The sequence below is a fragment of the Pantherophis guttatus genome, chromosome 2 (assembly GCF_059756535.1).
Source record: "Pantherophis guttatus breed Tessera chromosome 2, ASM5975653v1, whole genome shotgun sequence".
Classification (NCBI taxonomy): Eukaryota; Metazoa; Chordata; class Lepidosauria; order Squamata; family Colubridae; genus Pantherophis; species Pantherophis guttatus.
This window is the reverse complement of record NC_142064.1, coordinates 269022803-269041508: the sequence shown is the minus strand read 5'-3', so window position 1 is coordinate 269041508 and position 18706 is coordinate 269022803. Positions and strand designations below refer to the sequence as shown.

At 45.0% G+C, this 18706-nt stretch overlaps 1 protein-coding gene across 3 annotated transcripts; it reads left to right on the top strand.

The window, feature by feature from the left end:
- Positions 1–5048: 5048 nt before the first annotated feature.
- On the top strand, positions 5049–16612 carry LOC148115855 (uncharacterized). Of its 3 annotated transcripts, none has more exons than XM_087884270.1 (5): positions 5049–5548; positions 7448–8202; positions 9218–9293; positions 10258–10326; positions 13390–16612. In XM_087884270.1, exons 2-5 carry the CDS (start codon positions 7474–7476, stop codon positions 14436–14438), a joined length of 1923 nt encoding a protein of 640 aa, XP_087740396.1. In that variant the 5' UTR covers positions 5049–5548; positions 7448–7473; the 3' UTR covers positions 14439–16612. The 3 variants fall into 3 exon arrangements, with proteins under 3 accessions (XP_087740396.1, XP_087740394.1, XP_087740395.1); XM_087884268.1 differs by having other exon boundaries at positions 9218–9308; XM_087884269.1 differs by lacking the exon at positions 5049–5548 and having other exon boundaries at positions 6656–8202; positions 9218–9308.
- The last annotated feature ends 2094 nt before the right edge of the window (positions 16613–18706 follow it).

Here is an 18706-nt window from a genome sequence, read left to right as displayed (position 1 = left end):
TGAGGTGAAAAAAAAATCACTCCTTAGTTTTCAGTTTGCTGTATGTTCAGGGCCACCGTATAAGCAAGCGTGAATTATTTTGTCTTTCACACCCTTCCAGAAGGCGAAAGAAACGTACAATGAAGCCACCCAGAGTCATCTTGTAAGGGAAATGGGTGGCATAAAAAATTAATAAATAATAAACAAAAGTGAAGGCCTTTTCATGACGAAATGTCAACTCGGCCACCCTTCACAATATGTAAGTTGCGTACACATAAGTTGAAAACTACCTGTATGGAATGCCTGTACAGGTAGTTCTCAACTTATGATCACAAAGGCGAAATGTACATGTCCCAGGATAATGATGTGAGATCAAATTTTGGTCAATCACTAGGACCAGAGATTTTATTCTGAGCTTTTGGACTCATGCCTGGAACCCATCTTCAGGGAATTTCTCTCTCTAGGAAGGCACCACATAGACACAATTCATAGAACAGTCCAAAGCTCATATTTAAGTACCGAGAAATTCCTTGAAGGTCGGCTCCAGCGTGAGTCCAAAAGCTCAGAAGAATAAATCTCTGGTCCCAGTGACCGACCAAAATTTGATCTTGAAAGCTTTTTTGTACTGACTGAACGTACACAGTTCTTCAACTCTTCCCAGTTCAAAAATGAGACAATAGGGCTAATACAGAGGTGTCAAACTCAAGGCCCAGACAAATTGAAATTGAGTTTGACACCCCTGAGCTAATAGGAAAGTACAGAATCAAGATTAATAAACATAATGTATATGTTTAAAACAAATCTTCAGGAGACCAAGCAAAAAATAGACAAAGTTAGAAAAAAAGTTGGTTTTTCACTTTAAGTCTGAAAAGTGAACGTGGGATGAGACTCGGTTACTAAGACCTCACCTATTCTGGATCAGTGTTCCTCAACCTTGGCAGTTTGAAGATCTGTGGACTTCAAGTCCCAGAATTCCTCAGCTAGCAGCATAGTCCATGCATCTTAAAAGTTACAGAGATTGAGAAAAGCTGCTCTTGGGAATACCATTCAAAGAGGGAAGACCACCGCTCAACTGGCCCTGAAACAGGAAGAGGTCCCAGCATTCCCTGGATGGAGCTCAGAGAGGAATTCTGGGAAGAGGACTATCTTATCAAGTAGTTGGTTGTGGTCTACTTTGTCAAATGCCATTCTAGCATGGCGTTGGCTCTGCTCCGTTTCAACTAGATTACTTGAGAAACCCAGAATTCATTAGCAACAGGGCTAATTCAGTAAATCATGGTTCAGTTCACAAGGTTGTATTGTGTGAACAAAACAACCTTAAAAAGAGCCGAGGTGGCGCAGTGGTTAGGGTGCAGTACTGCAGCTACTTCAGCTGACTGCTAGTTCAGCAGATCAGCGGATCAAATCTCACCGGCTCAAGGTTGACTCAGCCTTCCATCCTTCCGAGGTGGGTAAAATGAGGACCCAGATTGTTAGGGGGCAATATGCTATTTAGTATACTGTCTTTGGTGTAAGCCGCCCAGAGTCCCCGGAGAGTGGGCGGCATAGAAATATGACTAATAAAATAAATAAAATAAAATAAAAATAAAAATCACAGCCTTAAATCTCGCCAAGGCTCAAGGTTGACTCAGCCTTCCATCCTTTCTAAGGTAGGTGAAATGAGGACCCAGTTTGTGGGGGCAATAAGCTGACTTTGTATAAATATACAAAAAGGATGAAGGCTATTGCTGAGCACATTGTAAACCGCCCTGAGTCTTCGGAGAAGGGCGGCATATAAATCAAATTAAAAAATAAATAAATAAATAAATAAATCACCTCAAAGGTTTTTTTCTAATTTCTTAGGAGGCTAAGGCATAGTCAAGGCAATGCTTAGATAACAGGAAACATCTTTTTGGTGTCCAGTCTAATTTCTTAACTAGTCTTCTGAGATATCTTGCTGTAGCTCTGTGGAAACAAAATTCAGACCCAACCTTTGGCAAACTCAGATCCTCACACAAGAGATTTGTCCCTGTTGCCTCGCCAAGATCTTGCAACACCCATTTTTGTTAATTGTGTAGCACAAAACGTTCTGATCTCTCCCAGTTTTTGAACAGGGACTGGCTATTTCCGTGTTTTCAAATTATGGAAAATCATCATTATTCTGCTTGGCTGAGATGCTGCCCAGCTCCTTCACGGACTGGCTGTTTCTCACTCTGAGCTTCAGCTCTGAAGAAAGATTTAGATCAGAACGTTTTGTGCTACTCGGCGCACAAAATGGGTGTTGCAACGACTTGGCACTCGTTTCACAACCTTGGAATTTAAAAGAAGCGTGGACTTCAATTCCCAGAATTCCCTAGCCAGCATGGTTGTTGAAGACTGGGAATTCTGGGAGTTGAAGTCCACAGAAACGAATTCCCATGAGGACTCAGAGTGGTGAGATGGCTTATATATTACAGGTTGTGTTTCCAGGTTTCCAGGTAAGTTTCAAAAATGTTTGTACGTCACTTTTTTCCCGTGCTGTTGTAATTTTGAACGGTCGCTAAGCAATGTTGTAAATCGAGGACTACCTGTACAGTTCCAGACAAGTGGCTATCCAATCTCTTCTTAAAAACCCGCCAGTGATGGAGCACCCACAATGTCTAGAGCAGTGGTACCCAACATGGGGCCCACCCCCCAAAGGGGGGCAATATGATTTTTAATGGGGGCAATTGGAACCTTGTTGAAACCAAATTAATGGCCTTTTAGGCTTCCTCCATGTGAGTAGGAATCACTTTTTGAATAGTAAGAAATATATGTCACGGTGGGGGGGGGCGCATCAGGATTTTTAAGATGCTTAGGTGGGGCATGGCCAAAAAAAGGTTGGGAAACACTGTTCTAGGGGCAAGTCGTTTCACTAGTTGACTCTTCTTATTGTCAGGAAATCTCTCCTAATTTGTAGATTGGATTCTCCCCTTGATTAGTTTCCATCAGTTGCTTCTTGTCCTGCCTTCAGGGGCTTTGGGGAATGGCTTGACTACCTCTTCTTTGTGGCAGCCCCTGAGATACTAGAACAATGCTATCATGTCACCCCTAGTCCAGAGGCGGATTTCAGCAGGTTCTGACCAGTTCTGGAGAACCGGTAGTGGAAATTTTGAGCAGTTCGGAGAACCGGTAGTAAAAATTCTGATGGCCCCGCCTCCATCTATTCTCTGCTTTCCAAGTCCCAGCTGATAGGGAGGAAATGGGAATTTTACAGTATCCTTCCCCTGGAGTGGGGTGGAAATGGGAATTTTACAGTATCCTTCCTCTGGAGTGGGGAGGGAATGGGGATTTTACAGTATCCTTCCCCTGGAGTGGGCTGGGTTGGAATGGAGATTTTACAGTATCCTTCCCCTGGAGTGGGGAGGGAATGGAGATTTTACAGTATCCTTCCCCTGGAGTGGGGTGGAAATGGAGATTTTACAGTATCCTTCCCCTGGGGTGGGGTGGGTGGGAATGGAGATTTTACAGTATCCTTCCCCTGGAGTGGGGTGGGTGAAAATGGGGATTTTACAGTATCCTTCCCCTGGAGTGGGGTGGGTGAAAATGGGGATTTTACAGTATCCTTCCCCTGGAGTGGGGTGAAAATGGAGATTTTACAGTATCCTTCCTCTGGAGTGGGGAGGGAATGGGGTTTTTACAGTATCCTTCCCCTGGAGTGGGGTGGGTGAAAATGGAGATTTTACAGTATCCTTCCCCTGGAGTGGGGTGGGTGAAAATGGGGATTTTACAGTATCCTTCCCCTGGAGTGGGGTGAAAATGGAGATTTTACAGTATCCTTCCTCTGGAGTGGGGAGGGAATGGAGATTTTACAGTATCCTTCCTCTGGAGTGGGGAGGGAATGGAGATTTTACAGTATCCTTCCCCTGGAGTGGGGTGGGTGAAAATGGGGATTTTACAGTATCCTTCCCCTGGAGTGGGGTGAAAATGGACATTTTACAGTATCCTTCCTCTGGAGTGGGGAGGGAATGGGGTTTTTACAGTATCCTTCCCCTGGAGTGGGGTGGGTGAAAATGGGGATTTTACAGTATCCTTCCCCTGGAGTGGGGTGAAAATGGGGATTTTACAGTATCCTTCCCCTGGAGTGGGGTGAAAATGGAGATTTTACAGTATCCTTCCCCTGGAGTGGGGTGAAAATGGAGATTTTACAGCATCCTTCCCCTGGAGTGGGGTGGGTGGGAATGGAGATTTTACAGTATCCTTCCCCTGGAGTAGGGTGGGTGGGAATGGAGATTTTACAGTATCCTTCCTATGGAGTGAGGAGGGAATGGAGATTTTACAGTATCCTTCCTATGGAGTGGGGAGGGAATGGAGATTTTACAGTATCCTTCCTCTGGAGTGGGGAGGGAATGGAGATTTTACAGTATCCTTCCCCTGGAGTGGGGTGGGTGAAAATGGGGATTTTACAGTATCCTTCCCCTGGAGTGGGGTGAAAATGGACATTTTACAGTATCCTTCCTCTGGAGTGGGGAGGGAATGGGGTTTTTACAGTATCCTTCCCCTGGAGTGGGGTGGGTGAAAATGGGGATTTTACAGTATCCTTCCCCTGGAGTGGGGTGAAAATGGGGATTTTACAGTATCCTTCCCCTGGAGTGGGGTGAAAATGGAGATTTTACAGTATCCTTCCCCTGGAGTGGGGTGAAAATGGAGATTTTACAGCATCCTTCCCCTGGAGTGGGGTGGGTGGGAATGGAGATTTTACAGTATCCTTCCCCTGGAGTAGGGTGGGTGGGAATGGAGATTTTACAGTATCCTTCCTATGGAGTGAGGAGGGAATGGAGATTTTACAGTATCCTTCCTATGGAGTGGGGAGGGAATGGAGATTTTACAGTATCCTTCCTCTGGCGTGAGGAGGGAATGGGGATTTTACAGTATCCTTCCCCTGGAGTGGGGTGGGAATGGAGATTTTACAGTATCCTTCCCCTGGAGCGGGGAGGGAATGCGGATTTTGCAGTGACCTTCCCCTGGAGTGGGGCGGGAATGGAGATTTCACAGTATCCTTCCCCTGCCACGCCCACCAAGCCACGCCCACAGAACCTGTAGTGAAAAAAATTGAAACCTACCACTGCCCTAGTCCTTCTTTTTATTAGACTAGACTAGACATACTCCATATTCTTGCATACCCTTCTTTACATATCTAAAGGACACGGGAGGTTTTGCTCCTCCCATTGAACACGGAATCAACTCCCGAGTGCAACGCGCGGCGCCAGCGACCTGCGGGAATCGCCCGATCCAAACTCGATCTCATCCGGCCGCTCTTCCTCGGCTCCTCCGGTTCGCCACGGGCCGGCGCGGAGGGGGCGGGCCAGCCCCGGAACCCGAGGAAAACAAGGGCGAACCGAAGCGTCGCGATCCGCCCGAGAGGAGCCGAGCAGCGGATGCCTCCCGCAGCCCTTCCCCTTGCAGGAGACTGCCGAGGCGGCCGGCGATCGTCCTCCCCGCCCAGCCCTGAACCTCCGCCGGGCAGTCCGGAGGGCCAAGCCGGCTTCTCCATCGCTGCGGCTGGAGAAGGAGGCGCTTCCCGGAGCCCTCTTGACCCGGTGCCCGCGGGCCACTGCTGGGCACCAGACAGGTGCTTTCCAATCCCCTGCCAGGTTCGGGTTGGAGACTTGGGGCGGGTTTGCCCATAAGCCACGGCCGATCGCCTACAGGGATGATGGGTTCGGGAGTGGCTGGAGCCTCTCTGATCTCCTCTCCCAATATGGGAGATGGGGTGGGGGGGGGCATTTACAATCCTGCCCAGGTTGTCCCTGGGGTCTTTCCGGGGTTAAGAGTGGAGGTTGGGTGGTTCTGTTGGAAAGCTAAGCAGGACCAAGGTGTGTTTGGACTTGGATGGGAGGCCTGAGTTATACGCCGGGAAGTTGAGAGACCTCCTGGAAGGAATAAAAGGACAGATGGTTCATCATTTCCGTGCAATTATAGATTTTTTTGGATTTTTTTGGAAATGGACAAACTGACGTTTGAAATGAAGGATAAGGTAGACTCAAAATGTTATATAGCGTGGAATAGGTGGTATTTCTTTATTGATTTAATCTCTTTTAATTGATTTAATCTCTTTTAATTATCTTAACTTTTGTATTGTATGTATTTTAATTTTGGCTGTTCACCGCCCTGAGTCCCTTTTGGGAGAAGGGCGGTATACAAATTAAATTAAAATTAAAATAAATAAATAAAATATTTATTGGTTCGATTTATATGCAACCCTTCTCCAGAGACTCAGGGTGGCTTACAATGCGTTAAGCAATAGCCTTCCTACTTTTGTATATACCTGCTTAGTAGGGCTTTCAGGACCCCCCCCCAAGCGGTGTTCTTTTTTATACAAAGTCAGCTTATTGCCCCCACAAACCGGGTCGTCATTTTATCTACCTTGGAAGGATGGAAGGCTGAGTCAACCTTGAGCCTGGTGAGATTTGAACTAGCAGTAATTGCAGGCAGCTGGCAGCTAAGTGCTACTTAACAGCACTTTAGTCCTCTGCACCACCAAGGCTCTTTTATGTATGTATGTATGATTGGATAACTTGTAGAAATGAGAGTAAATGGAAAATTTTGTACGATAATAATAATTAACAAATATGCACCGTTAATAAGATAATGGACGTGTGACTAAAGTCACTTTTTCTTTTTATGTATTGTCATTTGTATTAATATATATGTATCTTGTATATAAATGGTATAGTATTTTACTTTTATATGTTTAATAAAGTTTTGTTTTTAACCCCCCCCAAAAAAAGGACAGATAGTCCTCGACTTACAACAGTTCGTTTAGTGACCGGTTCCAAAGTTACAACAAAAGTGACTTATGACCGTTTTCCATAGCTATGACTTTTGTAGCCTCCCCATGATCATTTGATCAAAATTCAGATGCACAGCAATTCGTATTTATGAACCAGCTGAGTGCCAAGTTTCTTAAGGGATCTTCAGTGATCGAGTAGGGATCAGAATCTGGATCTCTGTGGTGCCTGTCTAACACTGTCACCCCTAGAACTAGAGATGGCCCTCGACTTACAACAGTTCACTTAGTGACCGTCCGAAGTCACAACAGCACTGAAAAACGTGACTCGTGACCGTTTTTCACTCTTATGACCATTTCAGGCATCCCTGTGGTCATGTGATGTACAGTCAGACTTTTGACAACTGACTCTTGTTTATGACGGTTGCAGTGTCCCAGGGACATGTGATCCCCTTTTACGACCTGGTGACAAGCCAAGTCGAGGGGGAAACCAGATTCACTTAACAACCCTGTGGCTAATTTAACAACTGCAGTGATTCACTTAACAAATGTGGGAATAAAAGTCGCAAAAACAGGGGGGGCAAAACTCACTTCGCAAATTTCTCACTTAGCTACATAAATTTTGGGCTCAATTGTGCGGTCGTAAAATGAGGACTACCTATACAATGACTACTTGGGCTGAGAGACTAAAATCCCATGAAATTGCAAATGGACAACTGTGCATACTCTGTTTTTTCTTAGGTCTGCCCTGAAGTCTTCCCTTGGGCATGAAAGCAATGAAGGAGGGCGTTTTGATAGAGCCCAGATTGGAAGTGGGACCAGAAGGATCTGGAAAAGCCACCACCCCTCTTACGTCGGAAGGCAGGATCAAGCAGCCGGGATGGGGAGCATCACGCGAGAACAAAGGGGAATCTTGCAAAGCGAGACAACAGTGCTGGGAGGCCCAGTGGCAGGAGTTCCTCAAGACCAGAAGAGGACGAAACCCCCTGATGATGTCAGAAGCTTCCCCCTGGGAAGACCCCAAGGCCTTCCTGGCCTCCTTCGAGCAGGTGGCCACAGCTTGCCGCTGGCCCAAAGGAGAATGGACGGCTTGTCTCCGGCCAGCTCTGAGCGGAGGAGTGGAAGAGGCCTTCCGGACCCTGGACGCCAAAGACCAAGAGGATTATGGGAAGGTCAAGGCTGCCATCTTGCGAGGAGAAGCCCTGAGGACGGAGATGCAACGCCGGCATTTTCGACAGTTCTGCTGCCAGGAGGTGGGAGATCCCAGGAGGCTTTACGGCCAGCTCCACCAGCTGTGTCTCCAGTGGTTGAGGCCAGAGAGACGCACCAAGGAGCAGATCCTGGAGCTGCTGATCTTGGAGCAGTTGCTGGCCAGCCTCCCACCTGACCTTCGGAGCTGGATCCAAGCCAGGAGGCCGGACACGTGTCCCCAGGCGGTGGCCCTGGTGGAGGACTTCCTTCGGAGCCAGGAACAGATCAGATCAGGGTCATGGCAGGTGAAGTTTTAAGAATTAATTCGGAGGGTTTCTATCATGGAATGTTGTGGAAGTGGCTACTGTATAGTCATGCCCCATTTTCAGTTGTCAGCTTACTGCATTTATACTATATACAGGTAGTCCTCGGCTTACAACAGTTCGTTTAGTTCGTTTAGTGACCGTTCGAAGTTACAAGGGCACTGAAAAAAATGACTTATTTTTCACCCTTATGACTGTTGCTGTGTTCCTACTTCCTTCCTTGTGGGAGGAAAAATCAGATGTAGCTTCTCCTGGTGTGAGAATCAACTATTTGATTCTCAGACCTCGGTGCCTTCCGCCGTGCCCTTAAAACCTTCTTTTTCCAGCAAGCCGGGCTGGCCTAACACTTTTTTTAATGTTTTTAATTGTTTGTTATTGTTTTTAATCATGGGGCCAAATTTATATACATCTTTTTAAATTGTATTTTAATGTTTGTAGTTGATGCTTTTACTTGGCTGTTCACCGCCCTGAGTCCTCAGGGAGAAGGGCGGTATACAAATTTAAAAATAAATAAATAAATAAATAAATTTTACTTTTCCCTCAGTTGGCCGTATCTAGGAATTATGAAGCACAGTGCAAAACCCCACATTACTGATAAATATTATACTCCTAATATTTTTAGGAGTGTTTCTGAATCTTGGCAATTTTAAGTTCCCAGAATTCCCCAGTCAGCCATGCTTGGATTCGGGTAGGTAGGCTATAAATCAGTGTTTCTCAGCAGCTCTAAGAGCAGTGGACTTCAACTCCCAGAATGCCCCTCTTAGAGCTGCTGAGAAACACTGATTTATAGCCTTCCCCAGTCCAAGCAGATTTTTCAAAATGCCTGCAGAAAAATCACTGTTTATATCTTCAGGATGACATGGTTGGACCCCACCACAGTTATGTAACTTAATTGTTATTGGGCTTGTGTAATAGAGAACGGCTGAGATTTTTTATTTTATGTGTGTATAAAATCAGTCCTTTCACTCTGAATTACAGCATTCTCATTTTTTTTCAGGGTTCCATAAAGGAAGAGCGGATGGATTTCTTACACGTGGAGGAAAAACCTCTGGAAGCTATGAAGACAGAAAATGGTGAGATAGAGAAAGGTAACATTCTTCTGAAAGAGCCATTCCTTTCCTTTCCTTTCCTTTCCTTTCCTTTCCTTTCCTTTCCTTTCCTTTCCTTTCCTTTCCTTTCCTTTCCTTTCCTTTCCTTTCCTTTCCTTTCCTTTCCTCTCCTCTCCTCTCCTCTCCTCTCCTCTCCTCTCCCCTCTCCCCTCTCCTTTCCTGTCCTTCTTTCCTGTCCTTCTTTCCTTTCCTTTCCTTTTTTCCTCTCCTCTCCTCTCCTCTCCTCTCCTCTCCTCTCCTCTCCTCTCCTCTCCTCTCCCCTTTTTCTTTTTGTCTTTTTGCATTTGTGACATAACTTAGGCTGGTGGAATCAAATGACTTGGGTCAGCTTTCTAGAAAAAAGCATTTGGAGTAAATGCAGTTTAGCCTGCAGGGCATCAAAATGGATGCCTCAATTCTGTCCTTCTGCTTGCTCCGTCTTTGTTAGAAACTTGACAGCTTTAAAATATGTGGACTTCAACTCCCAGAGTTCTGCAGACAGTAATAAGTTTATACTTCTCAAAGTTGCCAAGTTGTAGATCAAGAGCTTGGTGCGGATCCCGGGATCTCATTCTTCTTGGAAGCTACTCTGCTTCTCATGAAAGTGCTGAATGAGGAAATGCTGAATGAGGATTTGCCTTTTGACGATTTTCCTCTTATACAAGCAACTCTAAAAATGAAACCCTTCCACCCTTCTTTTCTTCTGCCCCTGCAAATCAGAAGGGATGGACCTTGTCTCTCTCCCCCTCCCCCCTTCCTCCCCTTGCCTCTCCCCACCATCCCCCACCCCGCATCATGGGGATTCAGTTCTCAAATCTTCTCCATTCGTAGATCTAAGAGAGGCAGTGTTATTTATTTATTTATGTAGTTTGTCAAACATGTACAAGATAACAGGTATAAGATAACTGTTATGTTATTATTCCTCAATCCTTTCTTCTTTTCTTTGCAGACCACAAAGCGGGGACTGAGCCAGCCCTCCCAACAGACCAGGAGCAGGGTGGAAACCTAGATTTTTCGGGTAAGGAAGGTTCTTCAAGTCCTACGTATAAAGATCAGCCAATGTGATTGGCTACCTGCAGAATAAGAAAAGCTGATTTTCAGAGTTCACATCTACCATGCTCATCTCTGGCAAAGCAAGATGTTTGAGTTTGAATCCATTTGAAATCAGTTTTAATCCATTCCTAGCAACTGAAATAGCAATAGCACTGACTAGCCTTAAACTTATATAACCACTTCTAACCGGTTTACAGAGTCGGCCTATTGCTCCCGACAGTCCTCATTTTACCCACCTCGGAAGGGACGGAAGGCTGAGTCAATTTTGAACCAGTCAGCATCGAACTGCTGGCAGTGGGCAGAGTCAGCCTGCAATACTGTGTTCTGTCCCCGTCTCACACATGCACACAAACAGACAGCCAGGGGTTAAATAAACTGGCAGACAACCAATTCTTCCGATAAGAAGCTTGGCAGCAACCCAGTAGCTGCTTGCCAAGAACTTTACTCATAAAACAAAATACACACAGTCAGGAATTGTCCAGTTCGTAAAATAAATCCAAGGCCGATAATGTTGTTTCCAAAGATGCAATGTGACTCGATAGTAGTTAGTTTTGTCCGTCACAGAGTCTGAATGGCCACCTCACCCCCTTTTATACCCTGTGGGGTGTGGTCCAGTGACTCAGCTTAATCTCTGGCACGCCTTTTCTTCTGTTGCGCGTGCTTATCTCTGCGACGCTGCCGAGGATCCAGCCAAGACTCATTTCCCTCATCACTGTCCACCTGTGGCTGCGTGGACGTGCTTGGCCCCGGCCCTATCTCTTGCCCTTCGGCGGACACCGAAGGCATTGCCAGAGAGGAGGGTCCTGGAGAGGGAGGCCTTGCCAACTCCTCTCCTTCACTCTCGGAGTCCTCTCCTGCCGATGACACAGGCTCAGGTAACGGAGCCACAACATACTGCATTCTAACCACTGCACTACCCGGAAATAAGGAACAAATGCTGAGCAAACATTAAGAAAGAAGCTACATCAACCGTAGGTCAGAATGCTGATTTCCAATTACTCGTGAAGTTACCCCTTCCTTACTCCTCCCTCCTGCCTCTTCTTATAGTCAGGTTTAAGCTGCCCCTCCTGATCCTGAAGGGCCCACGAAGGTCAGTCTTTATTGTAATACAGGAAGTCCTCAACGTACGACCACAATCGGGATCAGAATTTCTGTTTCGAAGCAATGCGGTTGTTAAGCGAGTCATGCCGGATTTTACAATCGTTTTTTTGCCGCTGTTGGAAAGCGAATTACTGCAGCTGTTAAGTGAATGATACATTTGTTAAATGAATCTGGTGGCTCAGCAGACTAAAGCACTGTTATTAACGTCCACTTACATCTGCTGCCTGCAACTACTGCAAGTTCAAATCTCACCAGGCTCAAGGTTGACTCAGCCTTCCATCCTTTCTAAGGTAGGTAAAATGAGGACCCAGATTATGGGGGCAATAAGCTGACTTTGTATAAATATACAAAAGTATGAAGGCTATTGCTTAACGCATTGTAAGCCGCCCTGAGTCTCCGGAGAAGGGCGGCATATAAATCAAATAAAAAGAAGAAGAAGAAAAAAGAATCTGGCTTCCCTGTTGACTTTGCTTGTCAGCTGGGAAGGTTGCAAACGACGATCACATGACCCAAGGATGCTGCAACCCTTGTAAACACAACTTGCCAAGCATCCGAATTTTGATTGTGTGACTGTGAGATGGTGGTGAGTGTCGAGGACAGTTGTAAGTCGCTTTGTTTAGTGACTTTGTAACTTTAAATGGTCACCAAGAGAATGGTTCTAAGCTGAGGGCTGCCCGAAATACACCTTTGGAATGCCATGGTAAGGTTTCTAGCCTTTATTATCTGGATTTTTATTCTTTGCAGCATTCTTTGGGTGCTGTACCAGGTAGAAGCATTATTTCCATATTGCCCCCAACAATCTGGCTCCTCATTTTACAGACCTCGGAAGGATGCGGAAGGCCAAGTCGATCTTGAACCCCGTCAGGATTGACTGAGGACCCTTTCCCCCCCACATTGTAACATCCCCATAGTCGTGCGATCAGAATTTGGAAGCTTGGCATCTGACTTGTATTTATGACAGTTGAAAGGGTCTCATGGTCATGTGATTACCTTTGGCGACCTTCTGATAAACAAACTTTATGAGGGAGGCAGATTCACTTAACAATTGTGTTACTAACTTAACGACTGCAGTCAGGGGTGGGCTCCTGGGGGTTCAGCAGGGTTCGGGCGATCCTCTAGCCAAGGATCGCCGGGGTTCAGCAAACCCCCAAATCAGGGGCGGGTTCTACTTACTTTTACTACCGGTTCGCAATGGGGTTGCGCGCTTCTGCGCATGTGCAGAGGCGTTTTCATGACGTCAGGGTCAATGGGCGGGGCCTCCCGCTGGTTTTATTACCGGTTTTATAGAACCGGTGCGAACCGGGGGCAACCCACCACTGCCCCAAATGCCACCCCTGGCTGACCACGCCCACTCCGCCCCTCCCCTCCCAGTAGTCTCCATGCAGCCTGTTCATCATTCCAGGTAAGTGCAGGGACTGCGCGGAGAGTCTGGGAGGGCAAAAAATGGACCTACCAAAGATTCCGGAAGTCTGGAAATGGGCCTGTTTCTGGCCTCCGGAGGGCCTCTGGACCCCAGGGGAAGCTGTTTTTGCCCTCCTGGAGGCTCAAGGAAAGCCTCCGGAGCCTGGGGAGGGTGAAAAATGCCCCATCCCCCGCCGTGATGTAGGCGGCCGACTAGGCCACCATGGCCACGCCCACTCAGCAACGGGGCAGCGAACCTGTTGCTAAAGGATCTGAAGCCCACCCCTGACTGCAGTGATTCACTTAACAACTGCAGCAAGGAAGGTCATAAAATGGGGCAAAACTCACTCAACCAATGTTTCACTCAGCAACAGAACTGTTGGGCTCAATTAGGGTCGTAGGCTGAGGCCTACCTATCCTGCACTTTAACCGTTATGCTACCCGAGCTCATGGATGTTGTAGGAGACACTGAAAGAAAAGATAAAGGAATGAGGACTGGTTAAAATGCCTCTTTGTTTCTCTGCAGATGATGTAAGAGAGTGTGAGGTAAATGAAGAGAATTCATATTATGGACAAAATGCCTTGGAAGAAAAATACAGAATAACTCCACAGATAAGCTACAGGAATAAGGAAGAGATTGCAGAAATCCAGGGGGAAGGAGCCAAGTCTGAAAATCAGGAGAGAACAGAAAGAGAGAAGGGAAAGAACGAATGTTTAGAATCCCTTATCCAAAATACCAGAAAGTCCACTAAGGAAGAAATGCCCGTGTTCTCCAAATACGGTAGAAGGTGCCGCTATAGAGTAGAACGTGACGTGATCCATTCCAGTGAGGATTATGAAGAACGTCCCAATTCAGAAGAAAACCTCCAGCCTAATTCCTCAACTAGACTGCCGGAGAAAACCAAAATAAGTGAGAAAATGCACTCATTCTTTGAACGTGGGAAAGAAAGTTACTCTCGGAATGAAGAACCTCGCCAGTCTTCCGAATATGAGGAAAACGTGACTCACGCAGACTCGCTGAGGAGAATTCCAACGTGTCCGACAGAAAATAGACAGTACGAATGCTCTCAGTGTGGGAAACGCTTAAGTACAAGGAGAAACCTGAAATTACACCAGAGAAGTCACACCGGAGAAAAGCCGTACAAATGTTTTCAGTGCGGGAAGTGCTTCAGCCAGGCCGGATGTCTGAAGACCCACCAAAGATTTCATACCGGAGAAAAACCTTACAAATGTTCTCAGTGCGGAAAATATTTCAGGCAGGCGGGATACCTGAAGACCCACCAAAGGTTTCACACCGGAGAGAAACCTTACAAATGTTCTCACTGCGATAAATACTTCAGTCAGTCAGGATATCTGAAGACCCACCAAAGATTTCACACCGGAGAGAAACCCTACGAATGTTCACAGTGCGGGAAGTGCTTCAGCACGGGAATTAACTTGAAGAGGCATCAGATGATTCACACCGGAGAAAAACCGTACGAATGTTCACAGTGCGGGAAGTGTTTTAGGCAAGCAGGGAATCTGAAGAGCCATCAAAGAACTCATACCGGAGAGAGACCTTATCAATGTTCTTAGTATGAGAGGTAACTCAGTTGACAACATAGTCTATCATAGTCCTTTCCATACTGATTTGAACTATTCAGGTGACCCTGAGGGCACAGATAAACCTCCAAGTGGCATCAGTAACTCTCAGAAAGAGCGCTAACGACCAGATGACTGCAAGGAATATAAATCCTTCCATCGTCCACCATTTGGTCAGAACTGAAGAAGCTTCTTGGATGAGAAGCGAAAGGTCTTCAAGGAAAAATTTGCCTTTGGGACAACAATGAGCTGGATGATTGACATTCTGCCCAGACAAACTCAACTGACACGTATAATTAAGAAAATATGAGAAACTTCATTGTGAACATATGAAAATATCTGGAAGTAACCGAAACTAGAGAACAATTATCAGAGATTCCATACAAGATTTGACGAACTGTAGATAGTCTACTTACAGTAATTTGAAATTAAAAGAATGTTATCAGTATTGTATACATTCCAACATCACTCAGGCAGGGTTTCTTCAAAACTTCAAAAAAAAAAAAATAGTTTGGGAAGGTGATTCAGGATTTAAACTTGATCATTTGCTTAAGACATTTCCTGGAACAGAATTCCTTTTTAATTCGGGAGTTTAAATTTAATTGATTCAGAAAATTATTGCTTATTAAGATACATTGTCTAGGATCTAGACAGCCTTGGAAATGTTAAATTTTTAAAATGTTAATACCACTTTATAATGCCTTGGTAAGGCCACACTTGAAATACTGCATTCAATTTTGGTCGCCATGATGTAAAAAAGATGTGGAGACTCTAAAAAGAGTGCAGAGAAGAGCAACAAAGATGATTAGGGGACCGGAGGATAAAACATATGAAGAACGGTTGCAGGAACTGGGTATGTCTAGTTTAATGAAAAGAAGGACTAGGGGAGACAGGATAGCAGTCTTCCAATATCTCAGGGGCTGCCACAAAGAAAAGGGAGTCAAACTATTCTCCCAAATAGGGTAGAACAAGAAGCAATGGGTGGAAACTAATTAAGGAGAGAAGCAACTTAGAACTAAGGAGAAATTCCCTGACAGTTAGAACAATTAATCAGTGGAACAACTTGCCTGCAGAAGTTGTAAATGCTCCAACAGTGGAAGTTTTAAAGAAGATGTTGGATAACCATTTGTCTGAAGTGGTGTAGGGTTTCCTGCCTAAGCAGAAGGTTGGACTAGAAGACTTCCAGAAGGTCCCTTCCAACTGTGTTATTCTAAATTGGGGGGGGGGGAATTCTACAGTTTTCTGTAATTAATCCAACTATTTGGTTTATATTTTATTTTCCCTAACTTAAACATTGGTGCAAAGTGTCTGTTATTGTTAGATATGTTATCACAAAAGTTTGGAAATCAAAGGCTTCAGGTTTTAAAGGGTGGTGGATGGAATTGGCAATATTTAGAAGGTTGGGAAATTGCCACAGCTGAATGAATGCAACAGTAAAGAGTTTTGAACATCTCTATATCTGTTTATTCAGAATTTTTAGTTATATTAACATTTTTTTCTAATAAGTAAATAACCTTTGAATATAGAAATATCTTTTGGCTAAAAATATTGACTATGCGTGTTTAAAATTTTTGTATTTATATTTTATCCTTTAGATCAGTGGTCACCAACCTTTTTATCGCCGCGGCCTGCTGAGCGCGCGCAGGGGTGGGGGCACGGCCCAGGAGCTTTTGCACACGGCCCATTGCGCACGGCCCAGGAGCCTTTGCGCTGCAGCGTTCATGTCCCCCGGCCGCTGCGCGGCCCGGTGCCAGGTACTCCACGGCCCAGCACCGGTCCGCGGACCGGGGGTTGGGGACCACTGCTTTAGATAGTCACAAATAGATGTTTTTATATCTTAAAAGGGTATCCATTTATCTGTTAAGTATTAGCTTTGGTTTTCGGTTGCATTTATTTCTTATCTTTTGGTCAATTCAGTGCCTCTGTGTGTGCATATTTTAATTTTTGTTAGTTGTTTCAATTAAAAAAAAAAGGCAGAAAGAATTATTCCAAAGAGGACAAGTTTCAAATGTGCAGAAATAAATCCCCACATCACCCCACTCCATCCTGAACTGATCCTAAAGACATTGACAAATGTATCTTTTCTTTTATGTACACCGAGAGCGTATGCACCAAGACAAATTCCTTGTGTGTCCAATCACACTTGGCCAATAAAGAATTCTATCTATCTATTCTATCTGTCTTACGAATCTCCCCAGGATAGGAAGTTTTTTGCTCATTAAAATGTGATACTGGAGAACCTTCCAATGAATACAGATAGTCCTCAAGTTACAACTGTTCATTTATTGGCTGAAAAAACGACAGACTCAGAAAAAAGTGACTTATATAACCTGTTCTTGCACTTTGGATTATCGCACCACCCTTAAAGTGACACATGCAATTAAGACACTTGGCAACCTGCCCATATTTACAACTGTTTGCAGGGTGCTGTGACCATATATCACAGAGTAGAGTAGAGTAGAGTAGAGTAGAGTAGAGTAGAGTAGAGTAGAGTAGAGTAGAGTAGAATAGAATAGAATAGAATAGAATAGAATAGAATAGAATAGAATAGGAACAGGAACAGGAACAGGAACAGGAACAGAACAGGAACAGGAAGGGACCTTGGAGGTCTTCCTGTCCAGCCCCCTGCTCAAGTAGGAGATCCTATACCTGTGATGGCGAACCTATGGCAGGTGTGCCACAGGTGGCACACAGAGCCCTCTCTGCAGGCACGCAAGCCATTGCTCCAGCTCCGCCCCACTGTGCATGCGCACACGCTTCCCGCCAGCCAGCTGGTTTTCGGGTCTCTGCCGCACATGCGCGTGGGGGGTGGGGGGAGCACAGAACAGGTAGAGAAGAGGATGAAATGCTCATCAAATTTGCAGATGACATAAAACAGTTGGAAGGTGCCTTAAGGTAGAAGTAAAAATTCAGAGCACTTACATGTAAGTTAAAGAAATGAGCTGGAAATAATAGAACAAAATGTACAATTTATCATTTGGTTCCTAAGCAAGTTATCAGCCTATTCCCTAAGAAAGTTTAATCAAGAAACAGAAATGGGCACATGAAAGAATGGAGAATATCTGGTTTGCTAATTTAACTTCTAAAATGTATCTCAGAATAGCACTGACTGTAAATAAGTCAACAATGTAGAATGGCTACACAATAGGAAAATGTAACTTTAGGCTCCGTCAACAGAAGCAGAGTTTCTAAATTATGGGAAGTAATTGTTGCATTTTATTTCATTTAGCTCAAACCACAGATGAAGTATTGTGTCCGGTTGTGGGTGCTACAATTTAAGAAGGATTCAACAAAAGAGGAAGCCTCCCTGTTCTTCCACACATTTTCTTAAATTGCTGAGTAGAGAAGCTATTTTGAAATATTTCTAGGGCTGGAGATGAGAGGCAACTGGCAGTTTTTTACGCAAATAATATTGTTCTGCAGGAATGCTATCTGATAGTAGCCATACTCAAGGTTACTAGTAACAAATGCATTTATCATGAACTAAATCAACAGTTAAATATAATGCTTTAATATCTTTACTGATGCCTTTTTTAGTTTTTTGTCTGGCCCAGAGTCCACTGGGAATGGGTGGAAAATACATCTGAATTAATGAGCCAATAAATAAAATACATTGGATAGATATATGATAGATAAATAGATAAATAGATAAATAGATAGATAGATGGAGGGACAGAGGGAGGAAGGGAGAGAGAGAAGAAGGGAGGGAGGGGTGGATGGTTGGGTGGATAGATGGATGAAGGAAAAGGAGAAAGGAGAGGAAAGGAGGAAAAATGAGAGGAGGGAGGAAAGGAAAGAAGGGAGAGGAAGAAGGAAAGAAATGGAGAGAGGAAAGGAGGAAATGGAGGGAGAGAGGGAGGCAGGAATGGAAGGAAGGAAATTGAGAGAGGAAAGGAGGGAAAGAGGGAGGCAGGAATGGAAGGAAGGAAATTGAGAGAGGAAAGGAGGGAAAGAGGGAGGCAGGAAAGAAGGAAGGAAATGGAGAGAGGAAAGGAGGAAACGGAGGGAGAGAGGGAGGCGGGAAAGAAAGAAGGAAATGGAGAGAAGAAAGGAGGAAAAGGAGGGAGAGGGAGGCAGGAAAGAAGGAAGGAAATGGAGAGAGGAAAGGAGGAAAAGGAGAGAGGGAGATAGGAAAGGAGGAAATTGAGAGAGGAAAGGAGGAAAAGGAGGGAAAGAGGGAGGCAGGAAAGAAGGAAGGAAATGGAGAGAGGAAAGGAGGAAAAGGAGGGGGAGATAGGAAAGAAGGAAGGAAATGGAGAAAG